Source organism: Medicago sativa, chromosome 4 (genome assembly GCF_051527215.1).
Source record: "Medicago sativa cultivar Bolivia chromosome 4, Bolivia_mono, whole genome shotgun sequence".
In the NCBI taxonomy this organism is placed as follows: Eukaryota; Viridiplantae; Streptophyta; class Magnoliopsida; order Fabales; family Fabaceae; genus Medicago; species Medicago sativa.
Window position 1 is genome coordinate 81,965,837 of NC_140752.1, and position 19,168 is coordinate 81,985,004.

The 19,168-nt window shown below is 31.4% G+C and overlaps 3 protein-coding genes across 7 annotated transcripts; all 3 read right to left on the reverse strand.

Annotated features, from left to right (window-relative positions):
* Window positions 1-338: 338 nt before the first annotated feature.
* On the reverse strand, window positions 339-6,036 carry LOC146932657 (uncharacterized). 2 transcript variants are annotated; one of them, XM_085704376.1, is made up of 14 exons: window positions 5,580-6,036; window positions 5,414-5,490; window positions 4,991-5,149; window positions 4,489-4,702; window positions 4,120-4,206; window positions 3,890-4,029; window positions 3,444-3,524; window positions 2,884-2,948; window positions 2,501-2,676; window positions 2,221-2,351; window positions 2,033-2,120; window positions 1,462-1,675; window positions 1,135-1,238; window positions 339-1,045 (listed from the first exon to the last, which is right to left on the reverse strand). In XM_085704376.1, the coding sequence occupies exons 1-14, from the start codon at window positions 5,745-5,747 to the stop codon at window positions 626-628; spliced, it is 2,124 nt and encodes a 707-aa protein (XP_085560502.1). In that variant the 5' UTR covers window positions 5,748-6,036; the 3' UTR covers window positions 339-625. The 2 variants fall into 2 exon arrangements, with proteins under 2 accessions (XP_085560502.1, XP_085560503.1); XM_085704377.1 differs by having other exon boundaries at window positions 4,991-5,127; window positions 5,580-5,870.
* Window positions 6,037-6,480: 444 nt separating this feature from the next.
* On the reverse strand, window positions 6,481-9,934 carry ABC4 (UbiA prenyltransferase family protein). Of its 4 annotated transcripts, none has more exons than XM_085704381.1 (11): window positions 9,693-9,934; window positions 9,329-9,581; window positions 8,513-8,616; window positions 8,353-8,424; window positions 8,099-8,237; window positions 7,901-8,007; window positions 7,722-7,821; window positions 7,609-7,647; window positions 7,406-7,516; window positions 7,230-7,295; window positions 6,481-7,139 (listed from the first exon to the last, which is right to left on the reverse strand). In XM_085704381.1, exons 1-11 carry the CDS (start codon window positions 9,761-9,763, stop codon window positions 7,017-7,019), a joined length of 1,185 nt encoding a protein of 394 aa, XP_085560507.1. In that variant the 5' UTR covers window positions 9,764-9,934; the 3' UTR covers window positions 6,481-7,016. The 4 variants fall into 4 exon arrangements, with proteins under 4 accessions (XP_085560507.1, XP_085560505.1, XP_085560506.1 ...); XM_085704379.1 differs by having other exon boundaries at window positions 6,481-7,154; XM_085704380.1 differs by having other exon boundaries at window positions 7,722-7,824.
* A 3,724-nt stretch (window positions 9,935-13,658) lies between these two features.
* Window positions 13,659-14,693, reverse strand: LOC146932659 (uncharacterized). Its single transcript, XM_085707779.1, has 3 exons — window positions 14,614-14,693; window positions 13,898-14,027; window positions 13,659-13,799 (listed from the first exon to the last, which is right to left on the reverse strand). The coding sequence occupies exons 1-3, from the start codon at window positions 14,691-14,693 to the stop codon at window positions 13,659-13,661; spliced, it is 351 nt and encodes a 116-aa protein (XP_085563905.1).
* Between the last annotated feature and the right edge of the window lie 4,475 nt (window positions 14,694-19,168).

Sequence of the window (19,168 nt, forward strand, 5' to 3'; positions counted from 1 at the left end):
TTGTAGCTTCTAGAAATTGACACGGGGACATGAGAAAGTTTATCCAAACTCCCTATCAATTTAGCTTACCGTGGACAATTTTTTTCCGTTCAAAATAGTCTCTATTCTCTATGATGTGGCAGTGGCTTGACATTGTGAAGTGTCAAAAAAATATTGATCCACACCAATGCCTCAAAGGAAATCTAGGCCTCACATCTCATTTTCTCAAGAAGAAATTGATGGGTTTAAGGTTGTGTTGATTCTAGATTCTAGATGTTGTTGACATCATAAACTTGTTCAACCTGAATCTAATATCAGATTTTTAGGCACATCAACCCTTATGCAACAATGATAAATGATAAACAAAAGACAATAATTATTTCACTAACTTTCTTTTATGAATAAAAATATAAACAATTATGTCTAGTACAAGGACAAAATGACATTATCTCTCTAAGTTGTAGATGCAGCTCTTGTTCACTATAAACAAAATTTGGAACCAAATTGACTGCTTAGTGTTTACAGAGTTACAATTACATGTTTGAAATATTCCTATTGCATTCCTGCAAACTGGTAAGAAGTAGTGATGATACATTTAAGTTTATGTTACAAACTTCATTTCCTTGAAGTCTGCTCTATGATTGTATTATTCGCCACCAGAATCTTTGTGTTCTGATGGCGGACGTTTCAATCTCTCAAATATATCATCAAGAGATTCAAATGAAGAGGTTGAGTTTAGAGACGATGTATAAGTATTATTACTAAGTGGAAGGAATTTATTGGAGTCAATGTTAGATTTTAAATTTTTAAATCCATGCATCATTGATTCCCATTTTGAGGCTATCACAGAAGATGGTGCTGAACTCGTGTCCGGATGAGAATCGTTTGTCAAAGAGGAAGAATTTCTTTCTAGGGCGAAGTCTTTACTTGATCCCTCTTCATTCAGGTTTGTTCTTAAGGCTGAATACTTTCTGCCACCAATTTTTCTGCTCATGTCAGCTTCTTCATTTTTGGTCTCTACCATGATGGTTGTTTTATCTTCACTTGCGACAATCTCATCCAGAGCCTGTGAAAGTATCATAATTCTAGTCTTGAGACTGTTTCTAAGATTTGATAAATGAAAATGATCAAAATACAGTGGTTTTGGATTTGTACCTTGGCCCTGTTGACAGACTCAACATCCATACTCATGCTAAAACTCCTAGCTAAAGGGAACACAAGTTCGCCAACTTTGTGCCCTTGCTGAAGAAGAGAACGCTCTGAGGAGAAAATTCAAGGTAAAAAATTAAGTTGTTATCGTAACCAATACGAGAAAATGATGATCATTTTTAATAAAACTAAGGATGTTAAGAATGCTACATTTATATGATTTAACCCGGGAACACTACCAGTGTCTGATTACAAGAATAAATTCAAAATGTCAATTGTTTTGTGTCCAATAAATTGGATATAAAATATAGTAACTAAAAGGCTTGAGCTTACCTTTCTGCAAAATTATTACTCCAGATGGATCAAATCCATCCATATCTTCTGCATCATCACGAAACTTGAATATTTTCCAGTTCCCGCAATAGTTGATGACGCGGTTAAAGAAATTGCCTGCTATTAGTGAAGTGTATATAACCATGATAAGAGGGTAAATTTTGTTGAATCCTTTCCCAAAAAAGGGAACAGCTTCATCAATGTTTCCCATTTTCTGCACAAAACATTTGTTTCGCACGCTAGAGTAAACATCAATCTTTGTGAAGAGGTAAGGAAGCGATTCACAATGCTCAGATGAGGTAAGTTTTAACTTTTAAATGACATGTCAATAACCTGGGGATCTAAACATGTTAAATGACAAGAGTCATAGCTATTTTTATGCAGAGTAAACGTCAATCTTTGCAGACATGATTTTTTCTATATGAAGTATGAAACAAAGGGTCACATCTTATAGTTATTTTTATGCATGTTGATTCGTTTAATAATAAGAGTCACAGCTAGAACACCAATGATAAAGGACAACATCATAATTGTTGAACAATAAATAAAGCTGGAGACAATAGTAAAATACTTTTTCAAAAACGGTTTTTCTATCCCCACCAATATTGATGAGATTGAGAAAGTTGTATGAAATAGGTGCAGCATATCTTGCCACCATCCTGCAAGAAGATGTGCAATGCATAGGGAAGAAATTTAGAATAACTATAATATACACGAATGACTTCAAATAAATAATATGATAACGGAAAAAAAACTTACGAGCATATCATAAGCAAGCTTACGGAGCTTGTTTGTCTTGGTGTCAGTGAGTAAAACATAAACATTCCCATTTTAAACAAGGAATAATATGTACAAACACACATATACATCAAAGGGACGAAAGCAGCTAACTGTGAAAAGAATCAAACAATGAGAAAAATGAAGAGATTTAAGAAAAATTTGTAGTCTTAACAGAAAGGAATTAGGAAAAAAGACAATAATATTTTTTCAAAGACAGTGACTACATTGGAATACATAGGAACAGGTCTACAAATATCACCTGCACAAGCACTTCTGTATGTCCTGCAGCATGTACTAGGATAGAGAAAAGAGACAAGTCAACTCCACTGGGTAGTATGGTAGCCTCTGCTAATAGAATAGCAAATGACATGAAGCCCAATATAACAGCCAATGATTTCTCAAGTTGTTTCTTTAATATACATCGCCATAGAAACTCTGTGATAAATCAACATATTTGAGCCATATGAAATTGTTCTCTTTGGTACATAAACAGTTTAGTGTAAACACTTTATAGTATAATATTAGTTCAGCACAATTCATTTATGATCAAACTAGTGAACTGCTGGGTGACATCCTATTTAATTTTCTATTGAGAAAATAATCACCGAAAAGCTCATAAATTTTTAAATATGCGGTGAGTACCAATTGTATCCAAAACTGCACCTACTTTGCCTATTCGTTCAGGCCTCAAGCATGAAATATATTTCCTGCAAGATTGGAATAAAACATTTAAATAATGACATAACAGAACAATTACTTCATAAATACCATAACACTTGAACACATACTTTCTCTCCCCAAGTCACTTTCAACTTCCAAGTTTGTTAGCTAGAGGATCCTTGAAACATAAACATCATGGTTTTAAGGAAAATATTTCTTTCATGATAACTGGAAAGCCTTTTGTCTCAGATATCTGCCTTTAGATGAAAGAATAGATTTACTAGAAGAATCATATTTTAATCTCGCATAGTATGCTTACACTTAATTATTTATGTGTTTACTTTTCTCTGAACCAATTCTCCCGGAATTTAAATTTCACTTTTCCCACAACCAATGAAATCTGGGACTAAAAATCCATATAAAATTGCTATAACAACAATCAGGAATATTGGACCCTTCCCTCCCACACAGACAAATGTGAAAAAAATAAAAAAATGAGTGGATAAACAATGAGAAAAAAGAAGTGTAGGTTAGGAGTAAACCATCCTGTAGAATCACGACGATCATAGTTCTTTACGGTATCCTCCAGCTCGAGGGCTTCTAGGACAAATTTTGTATATTCGCTGCAAATAGTAATAGTAACCATATCAATCATAGTAGTTAAGAAAATGTATTTATTACTTGAAAAGAATTTTTTATATACCAAAGATATACGAAAAACAAGAGAGACTCTGTAAAGTATTATGGTATGGTTGGGGAACGATGGCACGTGAGAATCTATAAAATTATTTCCAGGTAAAAGATGTGTATCTGTGTGATGAAACAGCAAGGTATCTCGTCAAGAAAAACGAAATAAAGAAAAAGAAAATGAAGTTTTAAATAAACTCTGCATAAAATTTGATGTTTTACTGAAGGCCGATCATCACAGAAATCCTTGATTTTGATAGAACTTAGTACCAACTTTTGTAGCAAATTGATCAATGTCTACCTTCTGTACCGATAATACTGCTCACGAGCTCTTCTAAGACGACGTCTTAGTGATGCCATTGATTTTTCATCCGTATCATAATCCATGTCACTTTCTCCTAGTCTCCCACCCTGTGGTTTGAAGGAAGGGTCTTCGTTCAACTAGAAAAAACCAATGTTACATAAACACCTAGCAATAGAACATTTAGAATCTACATATACCTGAAAATATTAAGAACTCGTAGATTTTACCATTTGAACCAACATTTTGTCAATAATATTCATGTAAGGTCTCAAAGAATCCCGCTTGGACATTTGCTTTGATGTTGCCTGTGTGATCTGACAATGGCACACCATCAAAAATCATATCTGCAAAGAATAAAGGATAAAAAGAAAGTATTTCTTTTTATCAATAAATAAGATGCAGATTTTATATGATCTACTATAAGTACGCTAAATTTCAGAACAAAATCTTTCATAAAAGTATAGATGGGGTGAGATAGCCAGTAGAATGGAGGAAAAAGCAAGTGAAAATCATCGAGATGCAAGATACAGTACACTAACAATATGGTATTTTAAGTGGTAAATTGTTATGATAGATCAATAGTAAGACTAACTTACAACAATAGCATTTGAAAAATCTTGATGAGCATCATCTAATTTGACAGCCATTTTTGCAACTTTGTGGGAAAGAAATTTTTGCTGAATGGTCCAATCTGCATTTAACCAAATGCCTTTTGGAATTTCACTCATGCCAAATCCAAGCAGAAATGCACCGGTAACAAGTCCAAATGTGTTAGAACAAGCCATGGCAAAACCCCTTACACTACCACTCCTACAAATTATTAAGCATAGAGTTAGATGGGGTGTGTTAACTTGCAAATATTTGAAAAATCTTACTGTGTGCAAAATGGTTTTAAATTGCAGTCTGCAACCCCAATTGTGGCCGCAATATAAAAATATTTTGAAGTCTCTGCAACGGCATTGCAACCACAGTTTTTACTGCATCGGTAGCATTTTGCTGCAATATAAAGGTTTGCAGCATAACCACAATTTAAAACCGTAAGGGTGGAATATCAATAAATTAACAATAAGAAAAAAGCAAAAAGAAAGAAAAGCAAACCAAAATTTGTTCAGAGATATTAGTAATATCAATCCAAAAAGAGCCACAGAACCAAGAGACAGATAGAAAACAAGGTTTCCATGTAAGCTTGTCCTTAATCTTGCTTTCACTGTAAAGTCTCCAGCATCTTCATAACCCTGAAGAAGGGGAACCACAGCCCTGTTTAGAGAAATAATTTAATACAAAACTATGAGTGGTTTTTTCTATTAACCTAGCTTCCATAAATATCCTAAAAGATCATGTCACACCTTCATATCAATTAGGTCAACTTATAAAAAAAAAAAATGAAATACAGTGAATAATAGTCGTGAAATATCTAGAAGACTTTATGGAAACATACATATATACCAAACATCACATATAGCTATTAAATTTCAGGGTAATATTCTAATTCTAGGGCTGTAAAAAAGGGAAGAACCTTACCATGTAAGTAAGAAGGTACTCCAATATGATAAACTCCATAAGAAGGAAATTGTTACATTTACAGCATCATTTAGCGTCTAATAATCAATGAAGGCAAATGTCTCAATCAAGATATAAAATACAATCAAATAGAAAGCAATAAGGTCACAAATTTTATGCAAAATACCGTCCATATGTCAGCAGGGACAAGGATGATGATGGAGATGGAGCAGAACCAAGTATAAGCAACGGTGAACAACACATATTTCGGCACATCAGGTCCAGAGAAATATCTCAATGTAAAAATCACCATGCCAATTGTCATTGGTAACGAAAACATATAGAACACCCTCATTTTGATTTTTGTTTTTATATGTTACACTTTCTTTTGTATTATTATTTTTACCCTATTAATTCTTATAATATATGTATGTTCATATATGCAATGTAATGCAATTTGTGTACCCTTCTTTTCTCTTTCTCTGAAGAACATTAGAGACACAGAAAAGGGAAACCAGAGAGACTCTGGTGATGTGTGAATGTCTGATAAACTGAGGTAAATTTTAAGAAAGGAGAACCGGTCAAAATGACCCTATTTTCACTCTTCACAACAACCTCAATTAGCACATATATATAAATGCTCTACCAGGTGTTACCTCACCTCAGAATATGTAACTAATATACACCGTTTTGTCATTCAGATAGATGCATTATCAAAGAATTCAATTAAAAATTATAGAACTTTTTTTATACAATTATTAGTCAAGTTTGATGAGGGCATTCTATATATTATTCTATATATTATTAGTCAAGATTTGTATAAAAAAAATAATATTATTCAATTTAACAGGAGGACCATATTTTTTGATAAATTCATGGTCAACACTTTCAGTTTAATTCAACCTATTTATCGGTTCCTAAAATGTCCAATAATAATTTCCAAATTTCCATTAGCTTAAACTGCAAGCCCAAAAATATATCCTCATCAGTTATCTTGCTTTGTTGGTAGGAAAATAATCTGAATGAATTTGCTTGACTTGTATAGTAATAACAGGATTTAAAAATTTCTTACTAAAAAAAAAACAGGATTTAAAATTGTAGTCTGCAATGACAAGTGTTATCACAATATTTAGAGATACATGTGTTTGAGTCCATACAACAAAGTATCAAATCCAATTCCAATTCAAGTTTGTAATGTATCTTAGGGCAATATAAAACTACAGCACAGATTTAGCAAGCGGTCTGATTTTTTTTACTTAAATAAAAAATTCCTATCAGCAAATGTTGCCATCTTATTAATCAACTGTGCACTATCAATCCAAAATTTAAATCAAGGCGCCTAGGTAGCGGAACCATCCCCTGACCTCTTTTGATGTGGTTAGCCCCGTAAACTTGTTGATGCAGGCATGCAGCAAACCACTCTAGATTTGTCACAATCTAACAGTTTCTTCAAGCTTATACAGCCAAAGGACGGGGAAATGAATGAAAAATGTTTCAAAATCTTGTTCAGAGAAAGTGTTCATGACCCCCAAGATATAGCTCTTGCACCAGACAGGATTGCATCCTTGATCTTCTTGAACAAAATCTTTACTTCATATAATTTCCTTTTACCTAAACGCTATTCTCATTGGAGTAGTAGCTTTGTATTAACCATTCTAGCCAATACTAATCCAAAAGCCAGTGCAGCACCAAACAAAGCATGCAACCTCACACAAAAGTACTTGGCCAAGAAAATCTTATCTTTGTCCTGCAACAATACAACCTAGTTTTAATATAAATAAAAAACTGTAGAAAATATATTGGGATAATAAAGACTCAATGACAGTTTTTCACTTGCCTTGTGATTGTCTTGGACAAATTTAACTACCAGGTTTCCGATCGGTAATGTCAATGCACAAAGGAACTAGTACAGCCGTATTCATAACCAAAAGATTAAATCATAAGTGCATGGTCCAAATAACAACTATACTTGCAGAGAATGGAAGAAAACAGATATGAGATTCATAAACTCACAATACAAGTGAGAGGAAGTGCCTTGCTTAGACCAAAAGCAACCAAAAGAGCATAGATCGACATGACTGCTACTTTCACTACCTCTGCACCTCTTTCAGTGCCAAGTCTAACCTGAAAGAAAAATAAGAAATAAATATTTGTTATTAGATTCACATCAACAACATAGATAAAGAAAAATGTTCAATATAGCAAAGTGTATCTACCAAAGGCGATAATTTTCCAACTTCTTCGTCTCCATCCACCTGTGTTATGGACAAAATAAAAAGGTCACCAACTTGAAGGTACTCTTGTAATTGGAACTAAAAAATAACGGTACCTGATGAAAGTGACTGCAAAAAAGGATAAGAGATGTTGTGAAGCCAACGAGGATTGATGCTGAAAGAACTGTTCCACTCAAGGGGAAATGGTTCGTCACGCTACTGAAATCAATCAGAGACAAAAATCAAGCCATGAATAGTAAATATTATAACTCTGTAGTTAGGTAACTAAGATAACCTTGCACTGCCTTGTACTAAATAAAAAGCAGTAGTGGCAAAAGGACCAAATGCTGCAAAACACAGAGGCTCTCCCAGTCCCTGATAGCTCAACCGAAATGGTGGACACTACAGCAGCGATGAATCAAATTGATATTTAGCTTAAGACTGAAAATTTTCACTGCAACAACAAGATTATGATATCAGCAGGAACTTTTACCTGATATATATAGCCGCAAATAATTGCACAAGTGAGAAACAATACTGAACGCAGGTTTCCTGCCTCAATAGCGGCCCAAGTCAGCCCAATGAAGCCGAGAGCAAGGCATAAGTAAGCAACAACAAAGATTCCTGTACGGCTTTCCAAATTCAACACGAGGAAGAAAACGATTCAAGTTATTTTTGTTTATTCAAACATGTACAGAAGGAACAGAAAATAAGCAAATAATAAATACAAGTTTGAGAGAAACTAACCTTCCAACCAAGTTTACAACTGATTCCTTTTTGTTCTTGTCAACTCCAGTGTCAAAATCATAAACGTCATTGCTGCCATAACCATATGAAACTGCAGAGTTGCTACCATTGATTCCAAAATGAAAACAATAGCTAGCAAAGCAACAAGTTATAAATTTACCTCAAGTTGAGCCAGGTAATAACAAGAACTGAAGAAGCCAATAAAACAAAATAGCATTTAGCTGAGAAGATGCCTGTCTGTAAATAAGCTGCTGCACTGCCTACCTATTTGTTATACCAATACATTTAGACTCTCTCATAAATATAGGGTAATATTGATACAAAAACAAAACTGTAAGACTGGTTCATTGCATAAAATGACACGAATTCCTATCATGCAATAAAAAATTGGTAAGTTCTAGTTCATGTACATACCTATGGCAACGAGTTTAACATTAAGATAGGAAAAGGTGGGATAAATAATTGAGGAAAGTCTTCTCTAGAAACTCAATATGCCTTAAAATACAGTTCCTTCCTTCTACATAACTTTTCTTGGCCTTAATCCGAAGGTAATGAAAAGTTCAGGTTACTATGTTCGAAAAAGTTTTCCTTATCCCCTACATCTACATGTCAATAAAAATCCTACTCTGACCCCCAATTTCATTCAATTAGGGTATAAAACTATAGTTTTATTTCACATTTCTAAATTTGAGTTGGCAGTTAGAAATTAGAATACTGATAGTTTTAAATTGCGGTCTTAAACCGCACTTGAAGGCTTGGAGCCACAATATAAAGGTTTCAAACTCTTCCAGAACTGTAATTACAGCTTCATTAGCATGTAGCATATTTGTTCATAATTTTATACAATATCAAAGACTGTAATGCAACTGTAACTGTAAATCAAAACATCTTGATCCTTATCTCATACCCAAGCATCACATGAACCTATGCTGAATTTAACAATTAATCTAAAAGTATATATAGTTGAGATGCTCACAGTAAGAGGGACCAAAGCAACAGAATAAATAGGCAACTTGATAGCCCTCCAAATCAATGTTTCCATTGAAATATCCTCTTGAATTTCCTCTCCAACATTTTCAATGCTGGAACTAGAAGAAGAGGATAATTCAGCTCCTCCAGCATGACGCACATGTAGGTAGTGATGATCCCTTCTTTGAACTTGAAATCTCCTATGTAAAACTTTTTCCACACTGGTATTACATTTTGAACTTTTGGAAACTAAATGGTACCTGAAAATTAACCAACATGACATTTTATATTTATACTTCCATTAATTTCATTTGTATGTATATATTTCTATGATTGTTTGCATATAGAAAAAACTATAAGAGGGAACTTGCCTTTGGAAGTAGAAGAGGTGGTGATTAAGGAAAGGAGAAGCATATGTGAGGTTACAGCACGTGGCAGCCATTTAATCTTCTTCTATAGTTAGTAGTCACAACTCACAACAACACAAACACAAGCACTTTCATTTCAACACGTATTTTCCTATCGTAGATACAAGTGATTATGAATGAGTTGAATTTGACCAATGAAGTAGATAAACAGTAAAGTGAAGGTGGAAGCAACATACAAAGTAAGCAAGTTTTTTGAAGTTGAGAAACTGGAGATATCATACCATATCCTCTTACTACAATCCTTCCATGGACCACTAGAATAATGCCACCTAAGGTTACTACAGTAGCAATGTCTCATTCCCTTTACAAAGTCACAATAGTTGTAAAATCTTGATTGTACACATTTTCCTAATTTAAATTAGGTCATCAACTATTGTGGGGTCCAGCCCATGTCACATGACCAACATACATTTAACAAAATAAAAGGTTGCATGTGATGACAAGCATCAAGGTGCATGGTGTACATATGGTGTAATGTATGAGTAACACATGTTGTGATGCATTCATTGCAAGAGGCACATGGTGTGGTGCATGCTTTGCAAGGGACACTTGCCGTTTTGCATGAAACGCAAATGACAAGTGTTTTCATGCATGTAAGGGAACTTTGACTTGTTTCTCCTATCATTATAGTGGACGTTTAAGAGGCTCAAGAGTCCCGTGGTTTTTCCTTTCTCGCATTGAGAAGGTTTTCCACGCTAAATTTCTCTTCGTGTCATTATACTTATATTTCACGTTTTCACAGGTGCCTATTTTGAGTTCACGAATGAGAGAAATTATAGAGGTCATTTCCCCACACTAATATATATATATATATATATATATATATATATATATATATATATGAGGAGGGATATTTTGACTCCAAGAGTAAGTGTAATTTCTTACTCCAAATCTTGACCTTTAATTCCAATTTTGGTTAATGGCTTAGATTAATTGATATTGTAGGCTTTAATTCCATTTTCTATTGTAGTCAACACTTATCATCACAAAATAACAAAACAATAAATGTCTTTTAATTGATTGATTTTTTTTCTTCTTGCATTGCTTTTTATTTTGTTTCACACTAAAAGAATGTTTGAGGTTAACTTAAAATCCTTTCCTTCAATTAAAAATTTCAAGATTCACTCATATATTTTTCTTACGCTAAAAGATTTTTTTTTCTCCCATTGATTTTTTTCTTCTCCCTTTACTTTTTTTACGCTAAGAATTTACGCTAAAAGATTTTTTTTTCTCCCATTGATTTTTTTCTTCTCCCTTTACTTTTTTTTTTTTACGCTAGGAAAATTGCATATATTTTTTTTAAATAATAGCATATTTATTCTTCTCCCGTTACTATTTTTTATATGACATATTTTTTTTTTCTTTCTTCATTATAATCCTGATATTTTCTTATATTTTTTGTAAACACACATTTTTGTACTAATCTGTCACGGGAGAAAAAAAAAGACGATACAGGAAGTAACCCTAGTCTTTTCTTATATCTAATTCATTTACAATAATTGCATAAAAAATAAATAAATTTGTGTATTTTCTTATATAAATAACGACAAATTAAAATAATCATCTCCATTGTAGTTAGTTTTTGTTGTCATGGACATACATAGATGATGATGTTATTTGAGAAAGAAAATGGAAGAAGAAGAAAGATCAATCAATTAAAAGGCATTTATTGTTTTGTTATTTTGTGGAGATAAGTGTTGACTACAATAGAAAATGGAATTAAAGCCTACCATATCAATTAATCTAAGCCATTAACCAAAATTGTAATTAAAGGTCAAGATTTGGAGTAGGATATTACACTTACTCTTGGAGTCAAAATATCCCTACCCTATATATATATATATATATATATATATATATATATATATATATATATATATATATATATATATATATATGGGTTTTGCTAGAAAACACATTTTATGAAGGTGTCTTTCAGCAAAGTTATAACTAAAAAGTGGAAATCACACGTGACTTGCTAAAAGACACCTTCATATGTGGCTTCTAGCAAAACCCTATATATATATATATATATATATATATATATATATATATATATATATAAATTTAGCAATAATTTGTAATAAGTTTCATGAATTAATTTTTTTGAATTGAATTCGTGAATATTTAATTATTTATTTATAATTAAAAGTCTAAATTTAAGATCTATATTATAAATTAATTAAAGGTTCATAAATCTAGTTAAAATTTAAGAGAAAATTGATAGCAACCTATTTAGAAGTGTAGGGATGTGAGTAAATATATTTGAATTCATGAATCAAATTATAAATTATTAATACTCTTAGAGGAATGAAACATCCACTCCTCCCGTCCTTTATTTTTTTAGGGGAACTTCCGTCCTTTATGTTTGGTGTTAAAAAGGTTTAGTCGGGTTGATAATAAATCAAGTCTACTTGAACAAAGTTGGTCCCTCAATTTGATAATTGATTCATTAAACTTAGTTTATGAATCAAATATAAAATAAACTTAAACTATAGATTAAGTTTGTTAATTTAATGAGTTGAATTTGAACAGTATATAGTTTGACTTATTTGGTTAATGAACTGATTATTATTATTATTATTATTATTATTATTATTATTATTATTATTATTATTATTATTATTATGTTGTTGTTGTTGTTGTTGTTGTTGTTTTTTTTTTTAAAGCAATTACTAATATTAGTTTAATTAATAATTTAACAATTAATTAAAAGAAACTATGCCAACACTTTACCAATAATAAGATCATAGAAATGAGCTTTTCTAAAAATAAAAAAAAAATATCATTGAAATGAGCCATATATCCACATTCTAATAGTATACTACCGGTTTAAAAAGCTTTATAATTATTTGTCGCATATCACAGAGGTTTAAAGAAAAGGTTATGTTAACAAGTGGCCTAATGACACTTATTTTTTATTTTCATTTTAAACTCTTTAGTTTGCTTATTATAAACACATTGGTTTAAATCCCAATTAATTTATGTGTAAAAAATCTAATTTTTTTTTACATATGAAATTTGAGTCGAGCTAGCGAGTTGGGTTCGAGCTGATAAAAAAGTTTGTGTCAAATTTGAGTTGAATTTGATTCCAATAAATTCTTATCGAGTCGAGCTATACTCTGTCAAGTTTTTAGTATACTTGTCCCAAAGAGGCTTATAGACAAGAGAATTAAAATTTAAGAAAAAATCGTGAATAAAAAATAATAATTAAAAGTAAATCAACTTATGTTTGATTAAAATGATATGAATAGATATTTGGTTTTGTAGAAAGGCAGATTCTATGGTACATCAAATAAATTTGGGTGTATCGGTACACCAAGTCGTAAAATTAAAAATGAATGAGTTATTTTTTGATGAAAAATAATTATTTTCTATGATTGACAATTATAATAATTAAATTTTATATACCAAAAATTTCGAACAAATAAAATTTAATTTTTACGAATTTATATTGCTCATAACAATGAATATTGATTATTTTTTATGACAAAATGTAATTTTTTTTTAATATGATCCTTTTAAACAATGAAATGATATTTTTTCATATGAAATGATGTTTTCTAAAATATAAATATTAACAAATAGCATTTTATTTCATAAAAATAATCGTTAACTAGACCATCGACCCGTGCTAACGCACGGGTCATACAAAAGAACAAATATAGCGCAAATATGAAAGTAAATATTTTACTTGAATCAGAAAAATAGTATAATTCAATTCATAAAATAAATTGCCACAAACATTTTTAATGTACTATATTAAACAATTTCCATGACATCGACCCTGTTAAGGTAACATAACATATAAATTTAATGGCTTAGCCTTTTGAAGAAAAGAAAATTCAACGTATGTCGACATAAAAATAGTACCGATATGCAATAACAACAATACTATAAAACAAAGTGCTACACATTACGGAAAACTTCTCTATAGACAATATTTGATGTCACATCAGTATCTTGGCCGTCCTCATCACATGATCGAAAGTACCAATCAACACCAGTTTCGACATCACATAGAGTGGCAAGTACCGAACCTTGACACACCTGTAAAAAAATTCATCGCCTTTTGCATAAAAATCTTGAACATGTATATTGACTTGAATCCAAAACGATATTTAAAAATTTCAAAAATAGACAGCTACCTGAGTTGACTCAATCATACTTTCGATTGTCATTCTCTTGGTGTTGAGCAACTCATCTGATAGAGATGCAGAGTTATTTGTTGAAATTTGGCGAACACTTTGGGTCAACTGGAGTGATGCATTTTTCATTCTGATAAAAGTATACCATATCATTAAAAGCGCAGTGAAACTCAAGTAGCTAAGTTGTAGAAAAAATTCATAAGTCACTAAGTTGTAGAAAAAAAAAGTACTAACACATAAGTTTCAAGAGAAAAGATTTATGGTTTATTATAATGAGCGAATTGGTCATGAAAACTATAGAGGCGTAGAGTATATGTCCAACGATTGATTGATAATATTATGTTGATATTTTCTTAAAAGCATGTCAATATGTAATTAAATCTTCATAGCATATCAAAGAGAATATTCAAATAAAATGTTAACGTCTTTATTTAAAAAATTTACAAAAACGTGAAGTATTAAAAGTATACTATTTGATCCATTGACTACAGTTTTATACCACAACTAAATTAAACCAAACAGATTACTGTTAGATTATATATTTTTTTCTCTTAGTTGAATGGAAGTTGACTATAAGCAGGCATTGTTTATACAAACAATGAACTATAAGCAGGCATTGACTATAAGCAGGCATTGACTATTACACATATCTCTTTCTATCTGTATTCACTATTATATGCCTTTACTCCAAAGCATACAAAAACGGAAATGCTTACCCTGGCATGTAAGCAGCAACATCAGGTAAATCGCCATTAAGTATCAGCTTAGTCCCAAAAAACGCATTAGCAATTCCCATTGCACCTAGTTTTAACAAAGTGAACATCAAGTGAAAAATATTTTTCTAGTTAATGGGTGGATATTAGTAGAAAGTAGAAACTAAAAACAATGAGTGGTGAATTACAAAGGCTAAAGTATGAGCTATTAAACATCAGTATTTTAACAGCAGTATTTTAAGAGATTCATAATACATGTAATATCTTTAACAATGCAATATAAACTAAATATTGTTAAAAGTACGATAAATGAACCTCATAGTGACAAATAATGCATACAAAGTTAACACTAAAGCCCACCAAAATACATCCTCAACACAATAAAATAGAAAGCTGGTTCATATGATATGTAGATCTTGTCATGTAACAACAAATGCCTCCAAATGATTCTTAGACCAGTGGGTTTGAAATACGCCTAACAGGTAACAACTTCTGGGTCAAATTCAAAACGCTTGGACACACAACTGTCAACTAAATTAACCAATTATAGTTAGATAGACACGGATAAAATAGGAGAAATGACTTCACATCAAGGATATTAAAATAGGGTAGCTAGCATGATTTGTACATCAGTGGTTCAGAAAGACGCATGAACGGCCAACAGCTTATGGTACAAATTGGATTCGCCTGGACACATAATTGCTAACTAAATTAACCATTCACAGTTAAATACAAAAGAAGTAAAGCAACACATATAACGTATGAGTTGAGCTGATTACATGTCTTGATGAAAAATTATTGTATAAGCCAAGCAGGATAAATTGCTTCACATAAAGGAGAACAAACAGAAACCTTGTAATCTTATATCTTTCTCCATTCTAGTTTTGTTAGATTTCTTTACAACTACCAAAGGATTTCCAAAAAAAAAAAAAAGCAAAAGTTGCATTTCTGTTATATTTTTTTGTTTCCTTTACAATATTCAAATTCCTAAATGGCAAAAGTAATAATAGCATTGAATTTGATTGAATCAAAATTCGAAAACCAATAAATAACAGAGAAAATTAAATCTTATTCTTGCAATACCATAATACTACTCTATTGATTAGTAAACCAATTGAATACAAATTTAGGCAAAAAAAAAATGTTTTACTGTTTCTACAAAGAGATTGCCGGAAAAATTACCGTGTCAGTGGTGATATCATAGAGACTGGATCTACGGCGACGGCGATTGAGATTACTTCGATTCAGAGAGTACTTCTGAGCATGACTTGCAACCTGCGTAGGCGTTCTTGTTTTCACATAGTTCCTTGAGATTCCTCTCCAATCACCTTTTCCAACTTTCTGCAATCCAACCAAAAACATCTTGTGCTCTTCCTTCGTCCACGAAATCCCTGATCCATTCAAAGAAAATCAATAACAATAATTACTTTTCAATTTCAATCAATTCAAACAAAGGAAGAAACACAAAAATTATCAAGTTAATTTCAAGTCTTAGCCTGAAAAAATTAAAACAGTTGCATATGCAAAAATTAAAACAGTACCAACTGCGTAAAATTAAAACCTGCAAGAATTTCTAAACTTAATCAATGTGGAGCAAGTTTAATCCCACTCAATGTGGAGCAAGTTTAATCCCACAACAGCTGCAGGGTTTCTAAAACTAAAACCTGAATAATTTCTACTTTAGTAACACAGTATAGTGTCAAGATTGATGCCTAAAGCTGTAAATTACATAGCAGAAATATCATAAGCATCCATCTGTTACAATATGAGTCATTCCAGAATAGGCTCCTCAAAGTTTTGACTTCAAATAACCTGCAAAATTTCCTACTTTACTATGAATAAGAGTTCCTCAAAGTTTCAAGCATTTGGGCTTTTCTACTAACCATTAATTGTCTAGAGAAAAGGGACATTATAATTGAAGTTCAACCAAAAGGTTGTAAAATTTGTTTAAAAATTGTTAAGAGTTATAAATGAGTGTTTTGTTCCCTGATTTGTAAAACATGAACATAATTAAGTAAAGAACATGTTATCCAAAGGGAATAGACTCCTCAAAGTTTTGACTTCAAATAACCTGCAGAATTTCCTACTTTACTATGAATAAGAGTTCCTCAAAGTTTCAAGCATTTGGGCTTTTCTGATTTTTTTTACTAACCATTAATTGTCTAGAGAAAGGGACATTATAATTGAAGTTCGACCAAAAGGTTGTAAAATTTGTTTAAAAATTGTTAGAGTTATAAATGAGTGTTTTGTTCCCTGATTTGTAAAACATGAACATAATTAAGTAAAGAACATGTTATGCAAAGGGAAACAAACTTGATGCCTAGTCTATGAGCCTGTCCCTACCGGCAGTTGTAGAATGCCAATTCCATGGTAAGCAAAATCACAGTTCCTGAATGTATTTTTTTTTCTTATATTAGTATTATGAATGCAAATAAGATACCAAATTAAAACTAATAACATTTGGGAACTAAATTAAAAGCTGACACCATATATATGATTTGAAATTTACAAAAGAATAATAAATGGCATTTAGTTTTATAAAAAAACGGCATTTAGTGTACTTAAACAGAAAAGTTGCATAAAAATCTCACAAATTCGATGCCATGAAAATGTGAAGAGAGGGAAAGCTCTCGATTACTGTGGCATGAAGGCAGAACATGACTTAAAGAATATCCAAAACAGAACATGAGTGAAAGAATATCCAAAGGAGAACATGACTTAAAGAATGTACCTAAGTCAACATGACTTAAAGAATATCCAAAACAGAACATATAGTCGGTTACAACTTTTCAATTTCCATTGTCACTAAAATGATGAAATCATTGTATTCAATAGCAGGAAATTTCAATTATTTGAAATTGTAGGAAATTACATATGCTCTTGAAAATCTTGACACAATGGAAAAACATGTAAAGAACATATAAGCCTAAAATCATTGATAAGTTATATTATGAAGTTTTTCCTAAAGAAAGTATAATTCCCTCATAAAATTGTGGCCTGTCAAAACATTACTAACACTGCCCATAACAAATTTCTCACAAAATTCGTCAGATACGACATTCAAAAGAAGTAACAACACATAGATGCTATATAATAAACATTAAATTTTGGTTTATGCTTATGTCTCTATTTCATCATTTACATGATTTCTAAGACAAAAACATTAAATCAAAACACAGAGTAACAAACATAAATGCTATATAAGTTGTCATTTAGACTTTAGACCAAGTTACCTAATATAATAATCAAAAGTCTAACATTGATGATAAAAATCAATAATCAAAAGAAAGGGAAATGGATCAAGAATTATTACTCGAAAGGGGTTGAGGAATCTTTCACAAAATTGAGGAATCTTTCATAGAAAAAATAGGTGAAATTGAGGAATCATACAACTTGTTTTTTTGTACAGTTTTAAGGAGTATAAAAAAAGATTCCTGAAAAATAAGCAGTAGCTCAAATATATAATGTTCAGAAAAGGAAAAATACCTTTGGTTAGAAAAATACCTATCAAATGTTTGAAATCAACCTTAAAATAGTTCCAAGTTATCAAAGGATAAACCAATCACATTCCAAATCCAACATGAATAGTCAAATCTGAAAGCAAAAATGAAGTAATTAGGGAAATTAGAGCACAAACAAAACCAGAGTTCAATCTACTCACATACACAGTGGCAGAATATCAAATATATTACCTTTTCAACAACTTTTAAGCTTTTGGAAATCACTCCATGTGTCATATCTGAAGTTTACAAAGAGGGAACCTTAAACACACCTACCTGTAAAATAAGAAATACGATAAAAATAGACGAGGACAATAAGAAGCCTTTAGAACTACAAAAAAGTAAGTACAATTTTAACTGGGCCTCATCATGAATGTCAAAATTCTGAAGGACAACTGCTCTTAGTTCATCGGGCTCCATCGATGATACCATTTTCGGCCGCCAGAGAATTCTTTTTACTACTGTGCTCTTGTTCTTCTTCCATGATGTGCTAAAAAAAATAAAATAAGGTGAGATGGTGGAAACAAATTGCAATAATTATTTTCAGATAGGCATCTGCGGCTATAAAACTAACTACACATCAACCAAGTGTAAACTAAATACTTGTAAAATGAAAAAACACCATTAAACTAGATATAGAGGCACATATAAAATCATCCATATCAGTGTAGAGTAATATCAACCTAGCATAAAACAATTAGTTGTAAAATGAAAAACACGGAAAAAAAAGAAGATAAAAACCTATGATATGATCATCTAAAAAAAAACTGCAAAATAAGAAAACAAAATACAAATGAACCTCACCTGAAAAAGTATAGAAGCTTCAAACTTGACTTCCATATGGATAATTTCACATTTCACAACCTGTAAATAAGAGGAAAAACACAACAAATATTATAGTTCATACACAATCATTCAGACATTTTTACATACACATTGAAATAACTAATTAAAATTGAAATAACTAATTAAAATCTTGATTCATCGCATAAATACTACTGAAATTCAATAACCAGATAAGATGAAGAATTTTAATTGAAAAAACATTAGGTTAAACC

Bases quoted from the DNA above. Each gene is read 5' to 3' on its own strand.
- LOC146932657 (XM_085704376.1), bottom strand. From the start codon at position 5,747: ATGAGGGTGTTCTATATGTTTTCGTTACCAATGACAATTGGCATGGTG. The intron at 2,949-3,443 runs GTTTACTCCTAA...CCAATCTTGCAG, and splicing joins CGTCGTGATTCTACAGGATG to GAAATATATTTCATGCTTGA. The intron at 2,121-2,220 runs GTAAGTTTTTTT...ATCTTCTTGCAG, and splicing joins AGCTTGCTTATGATATGCTC to GATGGTGGCAAGATATGCTG.
- ABC4 (XM_085704378.1), bottom strand. From the start codon at position 9,763: ATGGCTGCCACGTGCTGTAACCTCACATATGCTTCTCCTTTCCTTAAT. The intron at 7,825-7,900 runs GTTATCTTAGTT...GATTGATTTCAG, and splicing joins TTAGTACAAGGCAGTGCAAG to TAGCGTGACGAACCATTTCC. The intron at 7,155-7,229 runs GCAAGTGAAAAA...TATTAAAACTAG, and splicing joins TTGTCCAAGACAATCACAAG to GTTGTATTGTTGCAGGACAA.
- LOC146932659 (XM_085707779.1), bottom strand. From the start codon at position 14,693: ATGGGAATTGCTAATGCGTTTTTTGGGACTAAGCTGATACTTAATGGC. The intron at 14,028-14,613 runs GTAAGCATTTCC...TACTTTTATCAG, and splicing joins GTTGCTGCTTACATGCCAGG to AATGAAAAATGCATCACTCC. The intron at 13,800-13,897 runs GTAGCTGTCTAT...ATTTTTTTACAG, and splicing joins GTATGATTGAGTCAACTCAG to GTGTGTCAAGGTTCGGTACT.